This window comes from Lynx rufus, unplaced genomic scaffold (genome assembly GCF_022079265.1).
Source record: "Lynx rufus isolate CCGP_SWC_20201006 ecotype Redwood Valley unplaced genomic scaffold, mLynRuf1.p SCAF_4, whole genome shotgun sequence".
Lineage (NCBI taxonomy): Eukaryota > Metazoa > Chordata > Mammalia > Carnivora > Felidae > Lynx > Lynx rufus.
In genome coordinates, this window is record NW_025814856.1 from 107,564,556 (window position 1) to 107,583,371 (window position 18,816).

General features: G+C 37.1%; 1 protein-coding gene across 4 annotated transcripts in view; it reads right to left on the reverse strand.

Annotated features, from left to right (window-relative positions):
• ETV1 (ETS variant transcription factor 1) overlaps nucleotides 1-18,816 on the reverse strand; it is an 88,540-nt gene that overhangs the window by 24,657 nt on the left and 45,067 nt on the right. For 3 of the 4 annotated variants that reach the window (XM_047096145.1, XM_047096147.1, XM_047096146.1), the window contains 3 exons: nucleotides 14,797-14,926; nucleotides 11,892-12,080; nucleotides 7,665-7,912 (listed from right to left, as the gene is read on the reverse strand). In XM_047096145.1, coding sequence (XP_046952101.1) covers nucleotides 7,665-7,912; nucleotides 11,892-12,080; nucleotides 14,797-14,926 — 567 coding nt within the window. The remainder of the gene's footprint in view (nucleotides 1-7,664; nucleotides 7,913-11,891; nucleotides 12,081-14,796; nucleotides 14,927-18,816) is intronic. The other variant, XM_047096148.1, reaches the window with a different exon arrangement.

Here is an 18,816-nt window from a genome sequence, read left to right on the forward strand (position 1 = left end):
TATTTAAAGTGGTTCCAAGATATGCAAATAAAATGATGAAATTAAGCTGAATATTTTCAAATGTAATATTTCATATATGTAAAATATAAAATTATAATTATTGGTCATAGGACCTTCCATTTTAGAGATGATAAAGCCTACTAATTAATGGAAAGCCTGGATGTTCAAAATAACTATCAGGAGCCCTTACTCCCTCTGTCACATCTGACTTTAATTAGCATTTTTCAACAGTTTCCTTTTGTAATCGCTGCATTCCTTGTGTTTCCTGAGCAATATGTTAGGTTGTTTACTTATGTGTAACTCAATTGTTCAGAAAAGACAGAAGAATATGTATTAGTAAATACACATGAAGTCAATTTCTCAAATATATTATCTCCTCTTGTAAATAAATAATAAGATATCATTTAAAAGGATGATAAACCCTGGAGCACCCGGGGGGCTCAACTGGTTAAGCGTCTGAATCTAGATTTTAGCTCAGGGCATGATTTCATGGTTCACGGGTTTGAGCCCCAAAAAGGGCTCTGTGCTGGTGGTGTGGAGCCTGGTTGGGATTCTCTATCTCCTTCTCTCTCTGACCTTGCCCTCCCTCTCTCTCTCTCTCAAAATAAATAAATAAACCCTGATGACAACACTCCTGAGACAATACTCTTGTAGTGGCAAAATTAGTCTACTAAGAGTATAGAGATACTACTGGGTAATTGTAGCCTTCTAAATTTTGCTCTTATGTTTTTGCTTTTTAGAAGTTTTATGTAATTTGACCAACTGTTTGAGGCCATGAAGAATCATCTCCAAACACATAAAGCACTACCTACTCATATTTCTATGTGTCCGCAGAAAATAATTATGTTGTCTTGCTCTGTTATCCTCTGATTTCAACCTCTAACTTCCACCTTAAAACATTATTATAAACTCTGCAAGGGGAATCCCAAACGAGGCTTACTAGAAGCAGCAGTAGGAATTACTTGACTCCTTTTCCTACTCTTTGACCAACATGAGTAGCTACCAACACAGCAAAAACACAGAATAACAATGACAGTGGAAAAATCTTCCCCTCTTGCCATTTTAGAAATCCAAGAGTATTTATGTTTAACTCTCTTGACTAAAGTGCCAACTTGGGCATACACGACTACCAGATATATGTGTCAGTTCTGACAGATGAAAACTGAACATAATCTTAGTTTTAACATATTTAATATGAGGTGAATATATTTTCCGTATTTATTTCATCAATTCTCTGCCTATGTATCATTTTTCTACATGCTAAACACAGAAAATCATTCTCTAAATGGAAAGGTTTGCCTATGGGCCTTTATCAAAATCCTAGGGTGATAAAGAAGGATATAGGGGAACTTGGAAAGATTGCTTGGGTGAAGAATGGATTTAAAAAGGGAGGATGGAAAAGTCCCACTTTATTCTTCCAAATGTAAGCTTTCCAACTGTTTCACAAAATATCTGTGTACGTGGAGAGAAGTTGACATGGAAGAGCCTCAGGCGTGTTATCTGTACAACTAGGGCGTGGAGAAAAAAGGTGAACTAGGTGATTTCCAAGAACTTTCATGATTTTAAAAATTTATAATTCTACACAACAACTATTCGTGTCAATTTCCAAATTTCCAGTAGTGTTGACAACACCATTAAAAAATATAAAACACTTTCCTCAGGGGGCACATGATGTCAGCTTTCTCCACTACCCCCTACTTCTACTTCCTCCTCTCCGGAAGCTCAAGGTACGCAGTGCCCCCCAAACTCTGATTGGAGCAGGTCCCTGAAAGTTCTCCTCTGCCCCATCTCCCTCCCCAGCTGTTTGATGAAACTGCTCCACCACAGGGCTGGGAGGCATCTTTTAAACTAATTAGAATAATAGACTAGGCCCTGAGGGCTAAAAACACCTTATTCATGTGTTACCCTTCAGTCAACTCCTAGGTTAAAATTTTTAATATACCCCATAGCGCAAGGGAACAAAGTACTAATTGTGGATTGCAAACACTGAGCAGGGATGAACCAAAAATCCACTAAATAGCATATTAATTCTGCTCCCACCTCTAAGGCAGTCCTGGACACAAACTAATAGCAAGCCAGGTAGGTTTGTTTACAGCATGTGGTACTATAATATAATCCTTTACTTAGCATTCTTTCCACTTAAAAGACTGACGTGATTAATTTGAATACTTCTTCAACTCCAAATGGGTTGATATTTTAAAACAGAACACATATTTCCTGTCTGATTAGCAAAGTAATACCTAGGCACTGTTAAAATGCAAAGCACTTCATAGGCAAAACAGAAATTGCTTAGGATATCATCACGCATATGAAGTCACAATATATGGGGCATCTGGGTGGCTCAGTTGGTTAAGCATCCAACTCTTGGTTTCGGCTCAGGTCATCATCTTGAAGTTTCAGGAATTCAAACCTCACATCCGGCACTGTGCTGGCAGCACACAGCCTGCTTGGGATTCTCTATCTCCCCCTTTCTCTGCCCTTCCCCCACTCACACAGTCTCTCTCTCTCTCAAAATAGATAAATTAATTTAAAAAAAATTAAGCCACAGTATGTCTGTATTGGGTCTTATTTGCATGAGTCATTCGGTGTGTCTATTTTTTTTTACTCATCCCGTTTCATTAAACTTTAAAAAAAAAAAACTGACTTCAAATGGCTGCATGATATTTCTGTTATGGATAGCTATAACTTACTCTACCATTCAACTACTATATACTTTTAACATTTCTCCCTCTCATTCATTCACTGTGTCTTTCATCCCTTAACATAATTTCCAGAGTGAAATTATCTAATCACAGTATATGAACACTGTGTGCTGATGTTTTCTTGAGCCAAACTTCAGTTTCATGTAAGTACCACGCCACTAAAAATACTACCCCTAAAATCTATCAAAAGGAAAGAAAGAAAAATGAAACAAAAGACCAACCAATCAACGAACACAAACAACTCCAACGAAATATGTTCTTATGCATATATAAAATATTTGCCTTGTTCAGCATTGTGAATCGGTGAAACCTCACATGCAAACATGAAAATGGGAAAGTGACTATGATTCTATGAAAATGTGGGGTGGCATAAGGCACTTCCACTGAAGCACTCAACGCATATTCAACCCATTTCATGTGGTCACTTAGCCATTAGGGCAAGAAAGGGAAAACCACTCTGGATTCAGGAGAAGTCAAACTAACAAAAAAACCCGTGTACTGCTTTGTGCAGCACTATAAGGCTCGAGAAGAAGAGAAAGAAAACAATAACAGATGTATTTGTCGAGAACTTAATATCATAATATAATAATGATCACACACACTGCACTGGTTCACCAAATTGGACTTAAATACCAATCTTTTTTAATCTTCTCAGTGTCTTCTGATTCAGGTTTTCTTCTCTTCTCCTAAATAAAAATTTCTACTCAACTAACATAATATTTTGCATTTTTTTTAGCTTGAATACTCGGCAGTTGAAATTGCATTCCTGTAATTATAATTATAACTAATAGACCTTCCATTTCCCATGTCATAATTAATGTCAGGCTTTATTAGAGCATCATCATGCTGCCTTTTCACTTACAAAGCTTCTTTTATTTTCACAACATTTATGTTATATTGAATTAAGCAATAAAGAGTTCTGGAGGCCTTCTGAAAGGAAAACCTTTGGAACATAGATGCTAAGTAAACTATGAAACGTTTTTGCATTGTTTTTAAATCACATCAACTATTTCCTAATGTCCTATTTGTTCAACATCAGTAAGTGAACCAAGAAATCAATGATCCAGTGATAAATACATTAGATTTCATAAAAAGATTATTTAATGTGCTCTCAAAAGGGATAAAAGAAGTAATGACAACGAAACAAAATATCTGGAGATCATATTTGTTGACTGCAATGTAGGACATATACAGATGTGTCAACTTGATCCCAGCTGTTTGGTGGCCAGGGAAATATATTTTGATACCTGCATATTAATTTTCACAGGCCTTGGTTATACACTGTTACCACCGTTCTTTTAGACCGCAACCAGAAGCTCCAACTTTACAACTTAATTACTCAAGCACAACAGAACTGTATCCTATTGGCAATACTTAAATTAGCATTCAGAGGTGCTGTACAATTTTAGCAATCTGCAAGAGAATTTGGAGGGTAGGAAGGAATATAAACTAACAGCTTCTCAAATATTAAACAAGTGTTGTACAAGTCATTTGCAAGGTATAATGTACACTTCACAAAAGACATGCCCCATATACCTTTAAAATTGGATACAGTGCCTGAATGGCTCGGCTGGTTAAACATCTGACTTCAGCTCAGATAGAATCTCACCATCCTTGATTTCGAGCCCCACGTCGGGCTCTGTGCAGACAGCTCAGAGCCTGGAGCCTGCTTCAGATTCTGTGTCTCCCTCTCTCTCTCTGTCCCTCCTCCATTCGTATTCTCTCTCTCCCTCTCAAAAATAAATAAACATTTTTTTTAAAAAAATTTAAATTGGAAGGGCACCTGAGTGGCTCAGACAGTTAAGTGCCAGACTTTAGCTCAGGTCATGATCTCACAGTTCGTGGGTTTGAGCCCCAGGTCGGGCTCTGGGCTGACACCTCAGAGCCTGCTTCAGATTCTGTGTCTCCCTCTCTTTCTGCCCCTCCCCCACTCACATTCCCTCTATCCTTTTCTGTCTCTCTCTCTCTCAAAAATAAACATACATTAAAAATTTTTTTAAACAAAAAATAAAAAAAAATTTAAATTGGATACTGGACTATGACTGACAGAATTATCATGTCCTCCACAATTCACTGTAGATGCCCTAATGCCCACTGTGAGCATATTTGGAGATGGGGCCTTTGAGAGAGAATTAGGGTGGGATTCAGTTATGAGGGTGGGACCCCCATGATGGAATCAGTGCCCTCATAAGAAGAGGAAGAGAGATCAGAGCTCATTCACTCTCTTTCTCTCTCTGCCACGCAAGGACATAGTGAGAAAGTGGCCAACTTCAAGCCAGGAAGAGGGCCCTTCCCAGGAACTAAATCTGCTGGCACCTTGATCTTGGGCCTTCCCAGCCTGCAGGACTGTGAGAAACGTGTTGTTTAAGCTTCCCAGTCAATGGTAGTTTATTAGAGAAGCCTGAGCTAAGACATGGACTATGCTTTTTAGTCTATATCTGTGCTTTGAGGGTCGGACAGTGATTGACTCTGAAGTTCCTATTATGTATGGCCCACAAATAATGCAATCAAATCCTACAAAACCAGGTTACTTTTTTTGTTTATTTTTCACCTCACTGAATTATTTAAATCTCTTTCTTGCTTGGTTCACATCTCCTCAAGCAAAGTTACACACGTTAAATACCATGTTATACATAATTTTACCTATCACATAAATATGAGGAAAAGATACATATATGGAGTTAACTACAGAATCAAAAAAAAAAGGCTTCATAATTTTTTTAATGTTTATTTATTTTTGAGAGAGAGAAAGAGAAAGAGAGCATGAGTGGGAGAGGGGCAGAGTGACAGGGAGACACAGAATCCGAAGCAGGCTCCAGGCTGAGCTGTCAGCACAGAGCCTGATGTGGGGCTCGAACTCAGAAATCGTGAGGCACATGACCTCAGCCAAAGGTGGATGCTTAATGGACTGAGCCACCCAGGCGCCCCCCAAAAATGCTTTCAATGTCAATCTTGGTATGATTATACATATAAAAACATTTCTAGAACACACAGAGATGCTCTTTAAATGCTATGCTCTCTAAGTCCCTTTGAACAAATTATTTGGACTGTTTTATATGATTTCCATATAAAGTTTCTTAAAATCGTGGTGACTTCAAAAAACTGTACAGCAAATCGAAATACAGTTTGGGAAATAAAGATAGCATCAGTTAAAAGGACTTAAAGTTTATAGAAAAAATGAATCTTATCTATAATAAAATGCATTGTAGGGTTCTTAACTATGGACAAACTATGGACAAATACAAAAAATTCTAAACTGAAACCCCTATGATGCATTTCAAGTACATGTAGTCTGCAAATGACAGGGCCTGAGAGGCAAGCATTCAAATAAAAGCCCTCACGCACATGTTTACATTTTTTAAATTGTAAACCAACTAACAAACAGCTAATGAGTACATTTTCTCCTCCCATTCCTTGAAATGAATGAAACACATCATTCATAACAACCGGAAGGCCAAGTCAAATCTAGAATTTGGAGAACGCTCTAAGATTAGCACGGGCAAAGGATGGTATGGAGCCAGCTTCTAGTCTTTAGACCCTGGCTCACGCCCCTTTCTTCCTCTTTTCCTATCCCTTCACCCTACACTGTTCCATATACCATGTAAACCATGGGGGCCTCATACGCAAGCACACGGGCATATCCAAGCTCCATTCTCATTCTGCCACAAAGAGCTACCTCGAAGCCGCTTCCGTGGACCCTGGGAGTGTACACAGGGGCAACGCGTTCTGCCTTCAGAAAGCCGAGCCTGGGAAAGACTCGCTCAGACTGTGGAAATGGACTTAGGGCCAATGAGGCTGGGAACTCATGGGTCCTTGGTAGCTCGTGCTCTTTCGACAAGTGGAGACATAGCCTCTGAGTAGGCAATTCCTCTTCATCCTTTGGACCTCTTGCCCACAGAAGAATGGTGGCCAAAGGGAGACTCTCAGTCATAAGGCTCCCCCTTGCTGAGCTTTGAGAGCAGTTCCTAATAAAGCAGGTAATTTTATGCAAGCTAAAAACTCAAACTAGAGACAATTTTCCTTCCTCAAGTAGAATAGAAAAACTTAGCAGAGTTATTCCTAGAGAAGCAATAGTTTCCTCATAAAGAATATCCATAACTTTGCATCAAGAGGAAATTACATTGTTTTCAGGTATTTCCAAGTCCACAGTCATCTATTCACCAGTTACAATAACATTAATAATATTTTGTAGGAACATGGTGCCCTTCTTATAAGCATTAGCTTTTATTTCATACTTTTTTTTCCAAAATTCCTGAGATGTGTGACAAGCAGACGTCCAGATTTTGAGATTATAATGGGTGAAAAGGAGAGGAATTAAGTAATTCTTCTAAAGTCTCAAGGTTACATGTTGGGGTGATATTCGTAACCAGTGTATATTTTCTTACTTTCAGGAGCCCCCCTTTCTCCATCTTGATATGTTACTTTGTGGGGCCTTTCTGCCACAGTGAGACCAAAGCTAAACTCTATGAATAAACCAATTTGAAACTCAGATATTTTATTTTTGCTCTTCCTCTTCTAATATGTAAGAATCTTTACTGCTGGACTATTGGAGTATCACCACCAATAAAGGACAAAACAGTTATAACCAATAAATGAGCCAAAGCAAAAGAATATTACTTTCTGTAACCAACATGATTAGATAACACTACCACAGCAAAATAGAAAGAAAGCCCCAAATCCAAAGAATTACAATGATATTCTTTTGGACTGAGAGTATGCCTGATTTTACAAATTATACTTTTCTTTGGACTGCTTTCATTTCTAGACACTATTTCAACCGTGAGCTCAAGCCAAAATGGTTTGATGGTTCAACTTCACACAGAGAGAAAGATTCAAAGAGGGGATAAAATCAGAAAGATTCCACACCAAATGGTCATGAGCGGCCCAAGTTGATGCCAACACTAGCCAAAGTGACAAGCAAGTGAAATGATGTCTTAAACGTAACTTAAAGCATGGGCCTACCTGAATCATATGCAAAGTCTCTGGGTTCCTGTTTAATCATCAGAGGAGGAGGGAAGCTTTGGCTGGCCGCACCACCAACCATGGTGTTGTGTTCATACACTGGGTCGTGGTATTCCTGCTTAAAGCCTTGAGGGGGGAAGGGGATGTTTGGCTCAGACATCTGCCGTTGGTACATAGGACGTCCTTCCCTTGGCATTGTTGGCAAAGGAGGAAAAGAATTACAGGGTTCAGAAAGCTGGCGGCGAAATCTGGGAAATAAGAGAGCATGTTTTAAATAAAAGGGTAACAAGGAATACTCCTTACAATAATGGTACAAGTTTTAACTGTTTTATTAATGAGCATGATACCAACTGACCCGAAGTGTAAATCTTTTGCAAGGACTCACTAGATTTCTCCTTCCTGGGTCAGTAGCACCGTGTTTTTTATATCATAATATGACTTGTGTTCCTTGATAATTAGTCCCCTGCAGTACCATTTTGGAACACTACAGTAAGTGAAAGATGTGCTTTAAGCAGTGTACTATTGAGGAAACACACACCCTAACCGCTAAAATGCCCAATTCTTAACAAGTTGGATCATTTACCAAATTTCCATATTAAGAGAGTCTCAAATGATTATATATAAGGAAAAAACAAACCAGGAAAAACACAAAGAATCTGATTCCAAACTGCATCCCCCGTCTCTTAATTATGTTAACAAACCAATCAACAAACATACCAAAAATCAACCAGGTTTTTACTAACCTACTTTTTGGTTTTCCGTCCCTTACCATCAGTTCCTGAGGAAGCAAGAGAGGAATAGCCCTGTTTTCAAACGGGCAGGACTCTTAAATCTTCACCAGTGTTCTAAGAAACACTGTATTCTGGTGGGAAGTTAAAAGGGGAAATAATACAGAGACTAAAATCTAAGCTGGTTGTTTGAAAGACCACTCTTGTCAAACAGCAGCACGGCACACATGAGCATCCAATGGCTTCAAAGAAAATATCCGATTGATAAAAGTAAGCATACATAATACAGCAGACCTCCAAAGATGGAAACAAGATGTATTTGCTGCAAAGATTTGGGACACGTTGTGCTGTTAGGTCATGAGGAAGTTTCTGAGGACTCAGAACAAGCTGACAGTGAACCCCTAGGTTCCTTCCTTCTTGGTTATGCTGTGTAATGATGGGCTAATCACATCATCATTCAATTCCGTCTTTCTCAAACATAAGATCACTGACCCACCACAAAGATGTGGATTAATTAAAGATTTAAACCTGCTCTAAAATGCCCCAAGAGTGCTTACAAATAACCTACCATACACTTCAATGCGCAAATATAAACCCATGAACTGCCCCCCACACACACACATACACTAAAAGCATTCCTGAGACTTTAATTTGGAAAGTTAACATTTAATTTGGGTCAGGTGAAATGAAAATAAGGTAAAAGTGAAAGAATGGCAATGGCTCGCTTTAGCATGTCTACAAATGCTCCTTCTTCACGGCCCTGTGGTTTAACTCTAAGTTTCCTGCCAGCCATAGAAGGCACTGAAATTCCACCTACACCTGCAGAAAATAAACTTAGAAACTCAGATATTGCAAAACAGGCTGACTGGCACTGCATTCATTTCCCTTCTTTTGCTTATTTCATTAGCCAAAAAAAGCAACAGAAATTATCATTAAGAACTGTCAAGGAGTGAATCAGAAAATTGTAACTTGACGTTAAAATAAGAAACCAGTTCACTTGTGAAGCCTTAAAAGGAAGTTAATAACACTTATACTAAAAGCTTTGTAAAGAATCAAGCCATTTGTTTCTACGATTCAACCCGATTCGAGCGTGTACTTGCCGAGGACTACATATATACCAAACACACAAGTGTCTCGCACCATTGTTATGAGGCAGTGGACAAGGTAAAGGTACAGTGACTCAAGTAGCCGCTGGAAGAGAGTTAATGGGTAAAGAGAGCATGCTGACGGTTCTTGGATACAGCAAAACAGCGTATAAGTGGCGGGAAACACAGAGAAAGAGAGACAGGGCTCCGGCACAGTGGGTTCAGGAACAAGTGCCAAAGGGCTGGCCCTCGGAACAGAATGAGCCTGAGGAAAGGAAGCAGGGTGCAGCCCAGTTGGCCAGAGAGCGTTCCCAGAGTGAAGTGGGGTGCCCGGCCTGGAGGGGGCTATTTGGAGAAAGGATCTGTTTCCAGAGCAAATCTGCCATTTATAACCAAGGGACTGTCATTTGTTGGCTAGAACCCTCCAAGAAATCCTCCTCAGAAACATACGGCTCCAGAGATTTTCCTGGGATTGGCCAGCTGGTGCTGTCCTCAAAACTCAGTGGGGGGGCAGTGGGAAAAGACCCCGAGCTTCCCTCTTATAGTTCCGGGCCGGCTGTTCTCAGTCTCAGATATTTGACTTCAAGTAGAGAAACTAAAATGGATTTGGCTAAACCATTCCGAGTTAGGTCACCTAAACACAGGCATCCTGCTTGTTTAGCAGTCACCTTCCCTAAGAAATAACTACTCCGCACAAACAGCCAACGACACGATCTCTGATGCTGGCACTCATTCAAAGTGTGAGAGCCTCGAGTGTCGAGAACTCTGGGAAGTCAACAGAAGTGGACAAAATAAAACTTGCTTTTCTTGTTTGTACTCTTTCTCCCTTTCAGTCCTGCACAATGTGCATCTGTTCAATGGCCCACCCTGCAATAAGATTTCTTTCATCTGTATTTACCAAACTGTTTACACAGATGCACATACCATTACGCTCTGACAAGGTCTCGAGTCTACAGAGTGAGAAGGGAAAGATCGTAGGAAGCATTTCATAACTAGAGCACAAGAGGGCTCAGTGATGGAAACAAAGGTAGAAAAGATGTGGCTTCGTTTCACACTATAAAGAATGCTTTCATCTTATCCATCATCCCAAAAAAGATTGAACTGAATTTGAGATTGAGTCACATTAAATAACCTATAAAAAGCTGAACTGAGTGAGTATTCCCTTATCCTCTGAAAGTTGCCAGTGACACATCTTCTGGTTTCCTCTGCTGATCTAGAGGATTCCTTCAGCTGAGTTATTTTTGTAACGGTGTGTCACAGCCAGTTTGCACTGGCTTATTGTTAAATTTTCAGAAATACTGTGAGCCGATTGTTAAACACAGGATACTTAAGCATTAAATGATGTAAATTTATAACTTTTTAAAAAATCCTATTAAAAACAAAGGCAAGAAGTATTCAAAATGCATCTCTTGCTAATTGTTTCACTCTGTCTTGCTACTAATTATGTCCTGGAGGTTATGTCTATTTTATCTTTAGGGTAGAGATACTATGTAAAGGTCTGCTTCCACGTGATTCTGACTCTGTGTTTAGGGCTGTCACAATGATGGCTTACAGTTGGAACATTTATATCACAGATTCATCAAATGCTACAGATGGGGCCTTCTGGTTTTTCTCCCATTAAGCCTGTTGTTAAACATTTCCCTGCACACCATCAGCTCTCTATAATTACAAGGTAGAAAGGAAACGATGGATGCTATATAGTATCAACCTGTTTTAAGCTCTATTACTAAAAGTACAAAGGTACTCCTGTATTTTATTTGAATGTGCATGTATCTCTAGGAGTTCAGAATGTCCACCATGGCATCCTCCCTAGCTCCACACTCGGGTTCTTGTCTTCTTTCTAAGAAAGAATAATTCAGTCTCTATCTCTTTACTTTGTATTCTCAGGATCCAGGGTCAGGCACCTACTGGCATTAAATATTCATCACTTGCAAAGGATGGAAAATAGTTTTAATCAAATAAGTTCTATTCTGCAAAACTATGTACAGCTAAACCATTCAATCTAAGGTAAAGAACCTAATTCCATAAGCCACCTACTAAAATTAGTCTCCTAACTTTATAGAACAAGTACACACATATGCTCATAAAAATGGGATGATCTGATTTAAAGTTTAAGTGAGGCAATTTAATTCAGGCAAAGCGAAAGGGAAATGTTCAAATGTCAGTATATAGATTAATTCTCCACTTTAGCAACCAATTTAAATGTTTATAAAAGGAATGTTTATAAATGACCTTCTCCACAAATTATTTCTAACTATAGACAGAGCAAGCTCTTTCTAAAAATATTTTGCAAAGATGTGCAAAATTAATATGCTCACCTTAAATCTACCATAGGTCTTAGGAATTGGTGATAGAAATTGCCTCCAAGATGCTCAAAACATTAAACAATATATATACAATATTTGCAGTTTTACCTGTGGTCCATGGGGTAGCTGCTATCTTGTATGGTCTGCGATGGAGGGAGGTGAGCTGGGAAGGTGCGGTCAGGTTTTGGAGTGTGAGTGGAGTTTGGAGACGCATGATGTAGTGGGGACACTGGGGTGCTGGATGGAGTTGGGGGGTTGGAGGGCCTCATTCCCACTTGTGGCTTCTGATCATAGGCACTACCCAAGGAACAAAAGAAAAGAGAACATTGGTTTCCTTGGAGTGATTAAACACTTTTCCTTCCAACCCAAGAAAAGAAGAAATATATATATTATATATATGTAATATGTATTTATATGTATATAAATGTATATATACGTATTTACATATGTAATATGTAAATATATATATAATATATATATTAGGCTCAATATATATATGTTAGGCTCAAGTCATAAGGAAGTGAGAATTTAACATGTGTTAATTTTTGTCATCCTAAAACACATAATCTTCAGAATCACCACACACTTAAAGAGAAAATAGGATAATTAATATATAACTTAGTATCAGCATAAATATAAAATGTGTATTTTAATACTTACACAAATAACTTAGTATATAGAAAAGCACTATGAGAGCAGTGGAATTAATGCTTGAGCAAGTTGAATAGATCTTTCCTAAATCGTGGCATGTTTCTGATATTGTCATTGTTCCATATTTACATAAGATTTTAGAACAAGAAACTAACTTCAATTTCGTAAGATGGAGACCATTCCTGGCTTGCCTTTATTTTGGGTATAATTTTAAGAAGACAATGCCTTTGCCTTATTTTCATTTTTCTTATATATAAAATAAATGATACCTGACATTTACTTCCTCACATGGGATAATAAAGAGTAATGAGGCAAATTAAAATGTCTCTGATATGGGGCACCTGTGTGGCTCAGTTGGTTGAGCATCCAACTCTTGACTTCTGCTCAAGTCACAATCTTAGCGTTCCTGAGTTCGAGGCCCACATCCCTAGTTGGGATTCTGTCTCCCTCTCTCTGCCCCTCGCCTACTTGCACGTGCGCATGCTCTCTCTCTCTCTCTCTCTCTCTTTCAAAATAAACAAAAATAAACTTTACTTAAATTTCTGAATAAGGAAGACAGTTTGAGGCTAAAATATTTTTCTTTCAAAATAGTGATCATCAATACATAGTTTTTCCTTTTTTAAAAAGAAACATTCTTTTTGGATTAACTTATGTAATAGTTTATTCAGTTGATACATGTGTACACAGAATTATAGCCAAGCACAAAAACACTTCATAAAAGCGTAGGAGGGTGTGCTGTATAAGCCCACTGGTGGTTTTAAAGCAAAGTCAACAGTACTCGTATTATGTTTGTTTCTACCTATACCCTTTACCAATATTTCTGAACGAGAAACAACTTCTTTTACAAACTAGTTTGCCTGTCCCATTCCCATGTAAAGAAAAAACTGAAAAAAAAAAAAAAAACTGATACACCCTCTGCCCTAGGACGCTTCGTTTTCCCCCCACAAAATATTGTATTGAATTACATTGTTCATATGGAAATGGAGGTACTAGAATTTAATCTATAAATCACTGTGGAAATTATTGGTCCCCAAGAGAAACCCGAAAATATTCATGTGATTCATTTACTATTAATTTATGAAAGTCAGATATGTCATACAAAGCAGTAATTATTTCATAGCCACACCTGTGATCAACGCTGAAATGGAACAACAATTCTATATCTACCTGGTCCATTAACTTAAAATTCTTCATTACGCTAAGTAATTATTCTGTGGAAATGCAGCACTCTTAAAGAGAAAATGCAAAAATTAAAAAACACTATAAATAAAACTCAGATTGATCAATATTATTTTAACTGAACTCGGTAAGCTTTAATGCCTTCTACGAGATTTTTTTTAATAAAAGTTTTGCAGTTTCAAGTGAGCTGGCTCATAATTTCAGGCTCTGGTGATCCTCCTAGAAAAACAGACATAAGAGACAAGTTTGCAAGAACAAACAGCAAGAGAATATCCCAACATTGGTCAGCTGCCATCAGACTGCACAAATCTGAGTTTCTTGAATTTTATATATCTTGGATATAACATTACATGTTGCGACTATATGAGAATAGAGAAGGCTCCTTTGGATCGTATGTATTTTGAACCTGAATCTATGTAACTTCTATAACTACAAATATTTGTAATCCTTTTTTGTAAGTTTCCAAATGAACTCCTTTTAAGAAGTAAGTATCTACTGTAATTGGGAATAATGATACTCAATAGACAGTGCCAACTTTTCCTTATGCAATTAGAGGCCAATATGAAAAGTAACAATGCAATTTACTGTGAAGGGTTTTTAATGAACATATATGTTATGAAATCTTCCAACAAATGAACAAAGTAATTTTACTGCTCCACCCTTTACTATCATCAAAAAGAACAACTGGCTTTTTAATAGATAATAGCCTGTGCTGAGCCTTATAAAATTCTAACTTTATTGCAATTCTCCATGAACATATCTTATAGATCATCTGCAAAGCCTGTCAGTAACTAATGTACTGCTCACACCTGCCAAATGTTTCCTTTTTTTTTTTTCCTACAGACTCTATCTAAAGTGCATAATGCATTCATTCTAATGAGAACTTTCAATAGCTGTTCACACCAAGTAAGACCCTCTTTTCAAACCCAGGATGCATCGCTACAGCAGAAAAACAATTAACGATGTGGATGAAAATTATTGCTTTAAAATGATTCTCCAAGTGTGTGATCAGATGGTATACAGTTCTTCAGAGTTCTGCTAAACACATTACCTAATTAGCTTTGTTACATGCTGAAGATAGAACTCATAAAATATAATCTGAGACTTTATATTTTTCTGGACTTTTTGTTTTAGTAAGAACCACCACCCTCTCTCTATGTATAAATACACCTGATTGCTTTACCTGACATTATACAGGCACTTTTCTCCATAGCTGAATTTAAAGGGCTGTTCTTGACTGCAGGCAGAACCGAGTTCTGAACATGGACTGTGGGGTTCTTTCTTGATTTTCAGTGGTAGGCCATGAAAAGCCACTAGAAAACAAAACAAAAATACCCACAAAAATGAAGCCAGTTAGAAATTAAGTACAGTAATCTGTTCTACTTCTCTTGGTTGAAATGGCCTTAACATTTCATATTAACTTACATAACAAAGAAAAATCACATTTAATGAATTTCATGGATGAAAAGATTATAGAGAATCTCTGTATACTTTTTCTGCTTTTACTGTATAACAGAATGCATGCTTGAACTCTCTTTCATTACTTCAAGTGAATCAATTATAATTTACTTAACTGATATTAACAACACTAGAAGCTCAGTTTTCAGAAAGTTTTAAAAACATTGCCAAGAAACTTCTAGTGATTAAAGAAGAAAAAACACAACTGGTTATCCAAGAATTAAGTGAAGACAGGAACATAATTTTAAGCATTACTGAAAGGAAAATATCTCAAACCCATCAATAATAATGGTTTAATGGAATGATAACTAGAGTAGAAGAAAGAAAATCCAAGTGCAGGTCCCATGGTAACTGATGACAGTTTGGGCAAAATTTCACCACCTTTGAGGCCAATGTTCATTTATAAAATAAAGGTAAAAGTACCTGCCTATCTGCTTACCAGAGTAGGAAGATAAAATGGGAAAAATATCTGAAAATTATTTTTCACATGCAATCTACCATAAAATAATTCTTCTATATCTAATATTGTCTCCTTTTTTGCATGACTTAATGGTTATACTTACATTCATCAATGCTTAATGTATTACAAGGATCCTATAAAATACGAACTCTAGAGGAAATATGTTGTGTGGGAAGAATCATAGCTTTAAAGCCAATAAACAAGTAACACTATATATATTTTTATTCTTGTATATGAAATTGAAAATTGGAGATCCTATTAGAATAATTAAAGTGTTGGGGCGCCTGGGTGGCGCAGTCGGTTAAGCGTCCGACTTCAGCCAGGTCACGATCTCGCGGTCCGTGAGTTCGAGCCCCGCGTCGGGCTCTGGGCTGATGGCTCAGAGCCTGGAGCCTGTTTCTGATTCTGTGTCTCCCTCTCTCTCTGCCCCTCCCCCGTTCATGCTCTGTCTCTCTCTGTCCCAAAAAAATAAATAAACGTTGAAAAAAAAAAAAAAAAAAAAAAGAATAATTAAAGTGTTAGTAATAAATGAAAAATTAGTAAAAAGATACAAGGATTTTATTTTCATATACAATATGCACAAATATGACTAATTAAGGATAAACACAAGAAAACACACATTCTAGAGATTTATTCTAACTCATATGAGAATTCGAATTAAAACACAATATACTGGGATGGTACAGTCAGGGAAGCATCCACTCTTGAATTTGTCTCAGGTCCTAATCTCACAGTCATGAAATCAAGCCCTATTTCAAACCCTGTGTCAGGCTCCATGCTACACGTGGAACTTGCTTGGGATTTTCTGTTTCCCTCTCTCTCTGCGCCGCACCGCGGCACCCCCCCCCCCCAGCTCATGCATGTGCATGCATACTCTCTCTAGCTCACCAAATAAATAAAGAAACATTACAAATTATTAAGTCTGTTTCTACAAAGACATGATATGACAAGAGAAACTTCATGGTTTATGACGCCATTCAATCTTGATTGTAACATTACAGCATTATAAATGTGCACTTGTTTGAATGTCACATATAATTTAACAATAATTTGATACCAAGAACTATCAAGCTATGGGCAAATATATGCTGTTTGTTTGGATATGTACATAATTTTGACAGAAATCTTCAGTGGTGGCTCAAGAACCACCTGAAACATTGTGGAATATACATTTGCCAAAGAAATAAATAACTTCACCTAAATTAGCTGTCTAAGAAAAACTTAACAAATAGTAACAAAATAATTTCACTGGGAGGTCTATTTCAAAGTTTTTTCTTGATGTACTGTGAGTTTAATATGCCTATTCAATGTAGAGAGTAGAGGAATAGAAACAAAGGAGAAATTACGTGCATTTTCAAATGTCAAGAGTACTCATGTTCATTAACTTTATGAAGTCAGAGGGTTATAATTTATTAACCATTCAGATAGAAGACATTTAAGAACATGAGGATTTGTTAGGATTCTAATTTGAAAAGAACATCTATAAAAAGGCAACTAACTTGGAGACAAATAAGTCATCTGAAAATGGACTAGGTATTAGATATTTAAGAAATTATCATTAATTTTATTGGATGTGCTAATGCAATGGCAGATAAACACAAAAAATTTAATGTGAGAGATTCATAAAGTATTTACAGAAAATATGTCTGGGATTTTCTTCAAAATAGTCTAGAAAAAATGATGTATGAGGAATGAATCAAATTAGAAAAATGTTGATAAATGTTAAAAGCTGCATGATGGGTAGGTGGGAGTTCATTACATTATTCTCTTTACTTTTAACTAAGTCCTAAATTTGCACAAAAACTTTTTTAAACACGAAAAAAATCTAAAAATTTAAAGTAACACTGTATAAGAAAATTCTTTGCCTGTGTTTGTGTCTATGTGTTACTTCTCAGAATGACAAATATTGTATGATGCAACCATTAACCATACATTTGTTGCATTCTTAACAAACAGGTTTCAACGATTTATTACTACTTTGAACATATACAGTAAGATATGTATTGCCAAGTTTAGTACTTGGGATTGTGTATTGGGTTTTACATTCTCCTAAGAAAAAAGGAGTAGTAACACATCAGGAACTCTATTTGTCATTCAGAGTAGTACCAAATATTCATACCTGAGAAATGAGATATAATTCATATGAATAAAAATACGTGAGGCCTCGAGAATAAATATGTAGTATGATGCACAGTTCAATGTATTTATCAAAATATCAGATATATCAGAGACTACTATATTCAATACTAGTATATTTTAAAAATCTTTGGGACTTTGAGGGAGGATAAGGTTAATGAACAGGACACTGAAAGCATCAACCATAAAAGAAAATAACCTACAAAATTTTCTTCACTGAAATTAAGAACTTCTCTTCATCAAAACATTATTAAAAGATTACAAAGTAAGCTACAGATTCCAAGAAGATGTTTTCAATAGAAAGATCTGACAAAAAGCTCATAATAAGATTCGTTACAAGTAAGACCAAACAAATGACCCAATTAAAAATGGGCAAAAGCCTTGAACAGACAGTCCAAAAAAGAAGACATCCAAATGGTAAAACAAACAAATGAACAACAAAAAGCATATAAAAAAAGTATTCAACATCTTTACTTATGAGCAAAATAACAAACGAAACCACATGAAATTATCATACACACACTAAAATGGCTAAGCTGCAAAAGATTGACATTACCAAGTTTTTTAAAGTTTATTTATTTGTTTTGAGAGAGAGAGAGAGAGAGACACAGAGAGAGAGAGCATGAGCAGGGAAGGGACAGAGAGACAGGGAGACAGAGGATCCCAAGAAGGCTCCATGCTCTCAGTGCAGAGCCCAACCAGATCATGACCTAAGCCAAAAGCAAGAGCCAGATGCTGTGCCCGGACATTATCAAGTTTTGAAGAAGACCTAGAGCAACAGGAACTTTTATATAAGCTCCTGACAGTACAAATTGATATAAACACTTTGGCAAATGTTTTGGCAGTATCCCCTACTGCTTCAACATAAACTTACCCCGGGACCCAGTAATTTCACTCTTAGGTGTATACCCAAGAGAAGGCACTGCATATGTTCACCAACTGATATGTGTAAAAATGTTCATGGCAGCTTTATTCAAGATAGCAAACTTTGGAAAAATTCAAATGTTCGGTAGCAGGAAAACGGATAAATAATTCATGGGATATTCATACAATGAAATACTATGCAGGAACAACAAAGAACAAATAACCGACACATACAGAAATATAGATGGTCTCCTAGATGTGAAGGTGTATAAAAGAAGTCAAGCA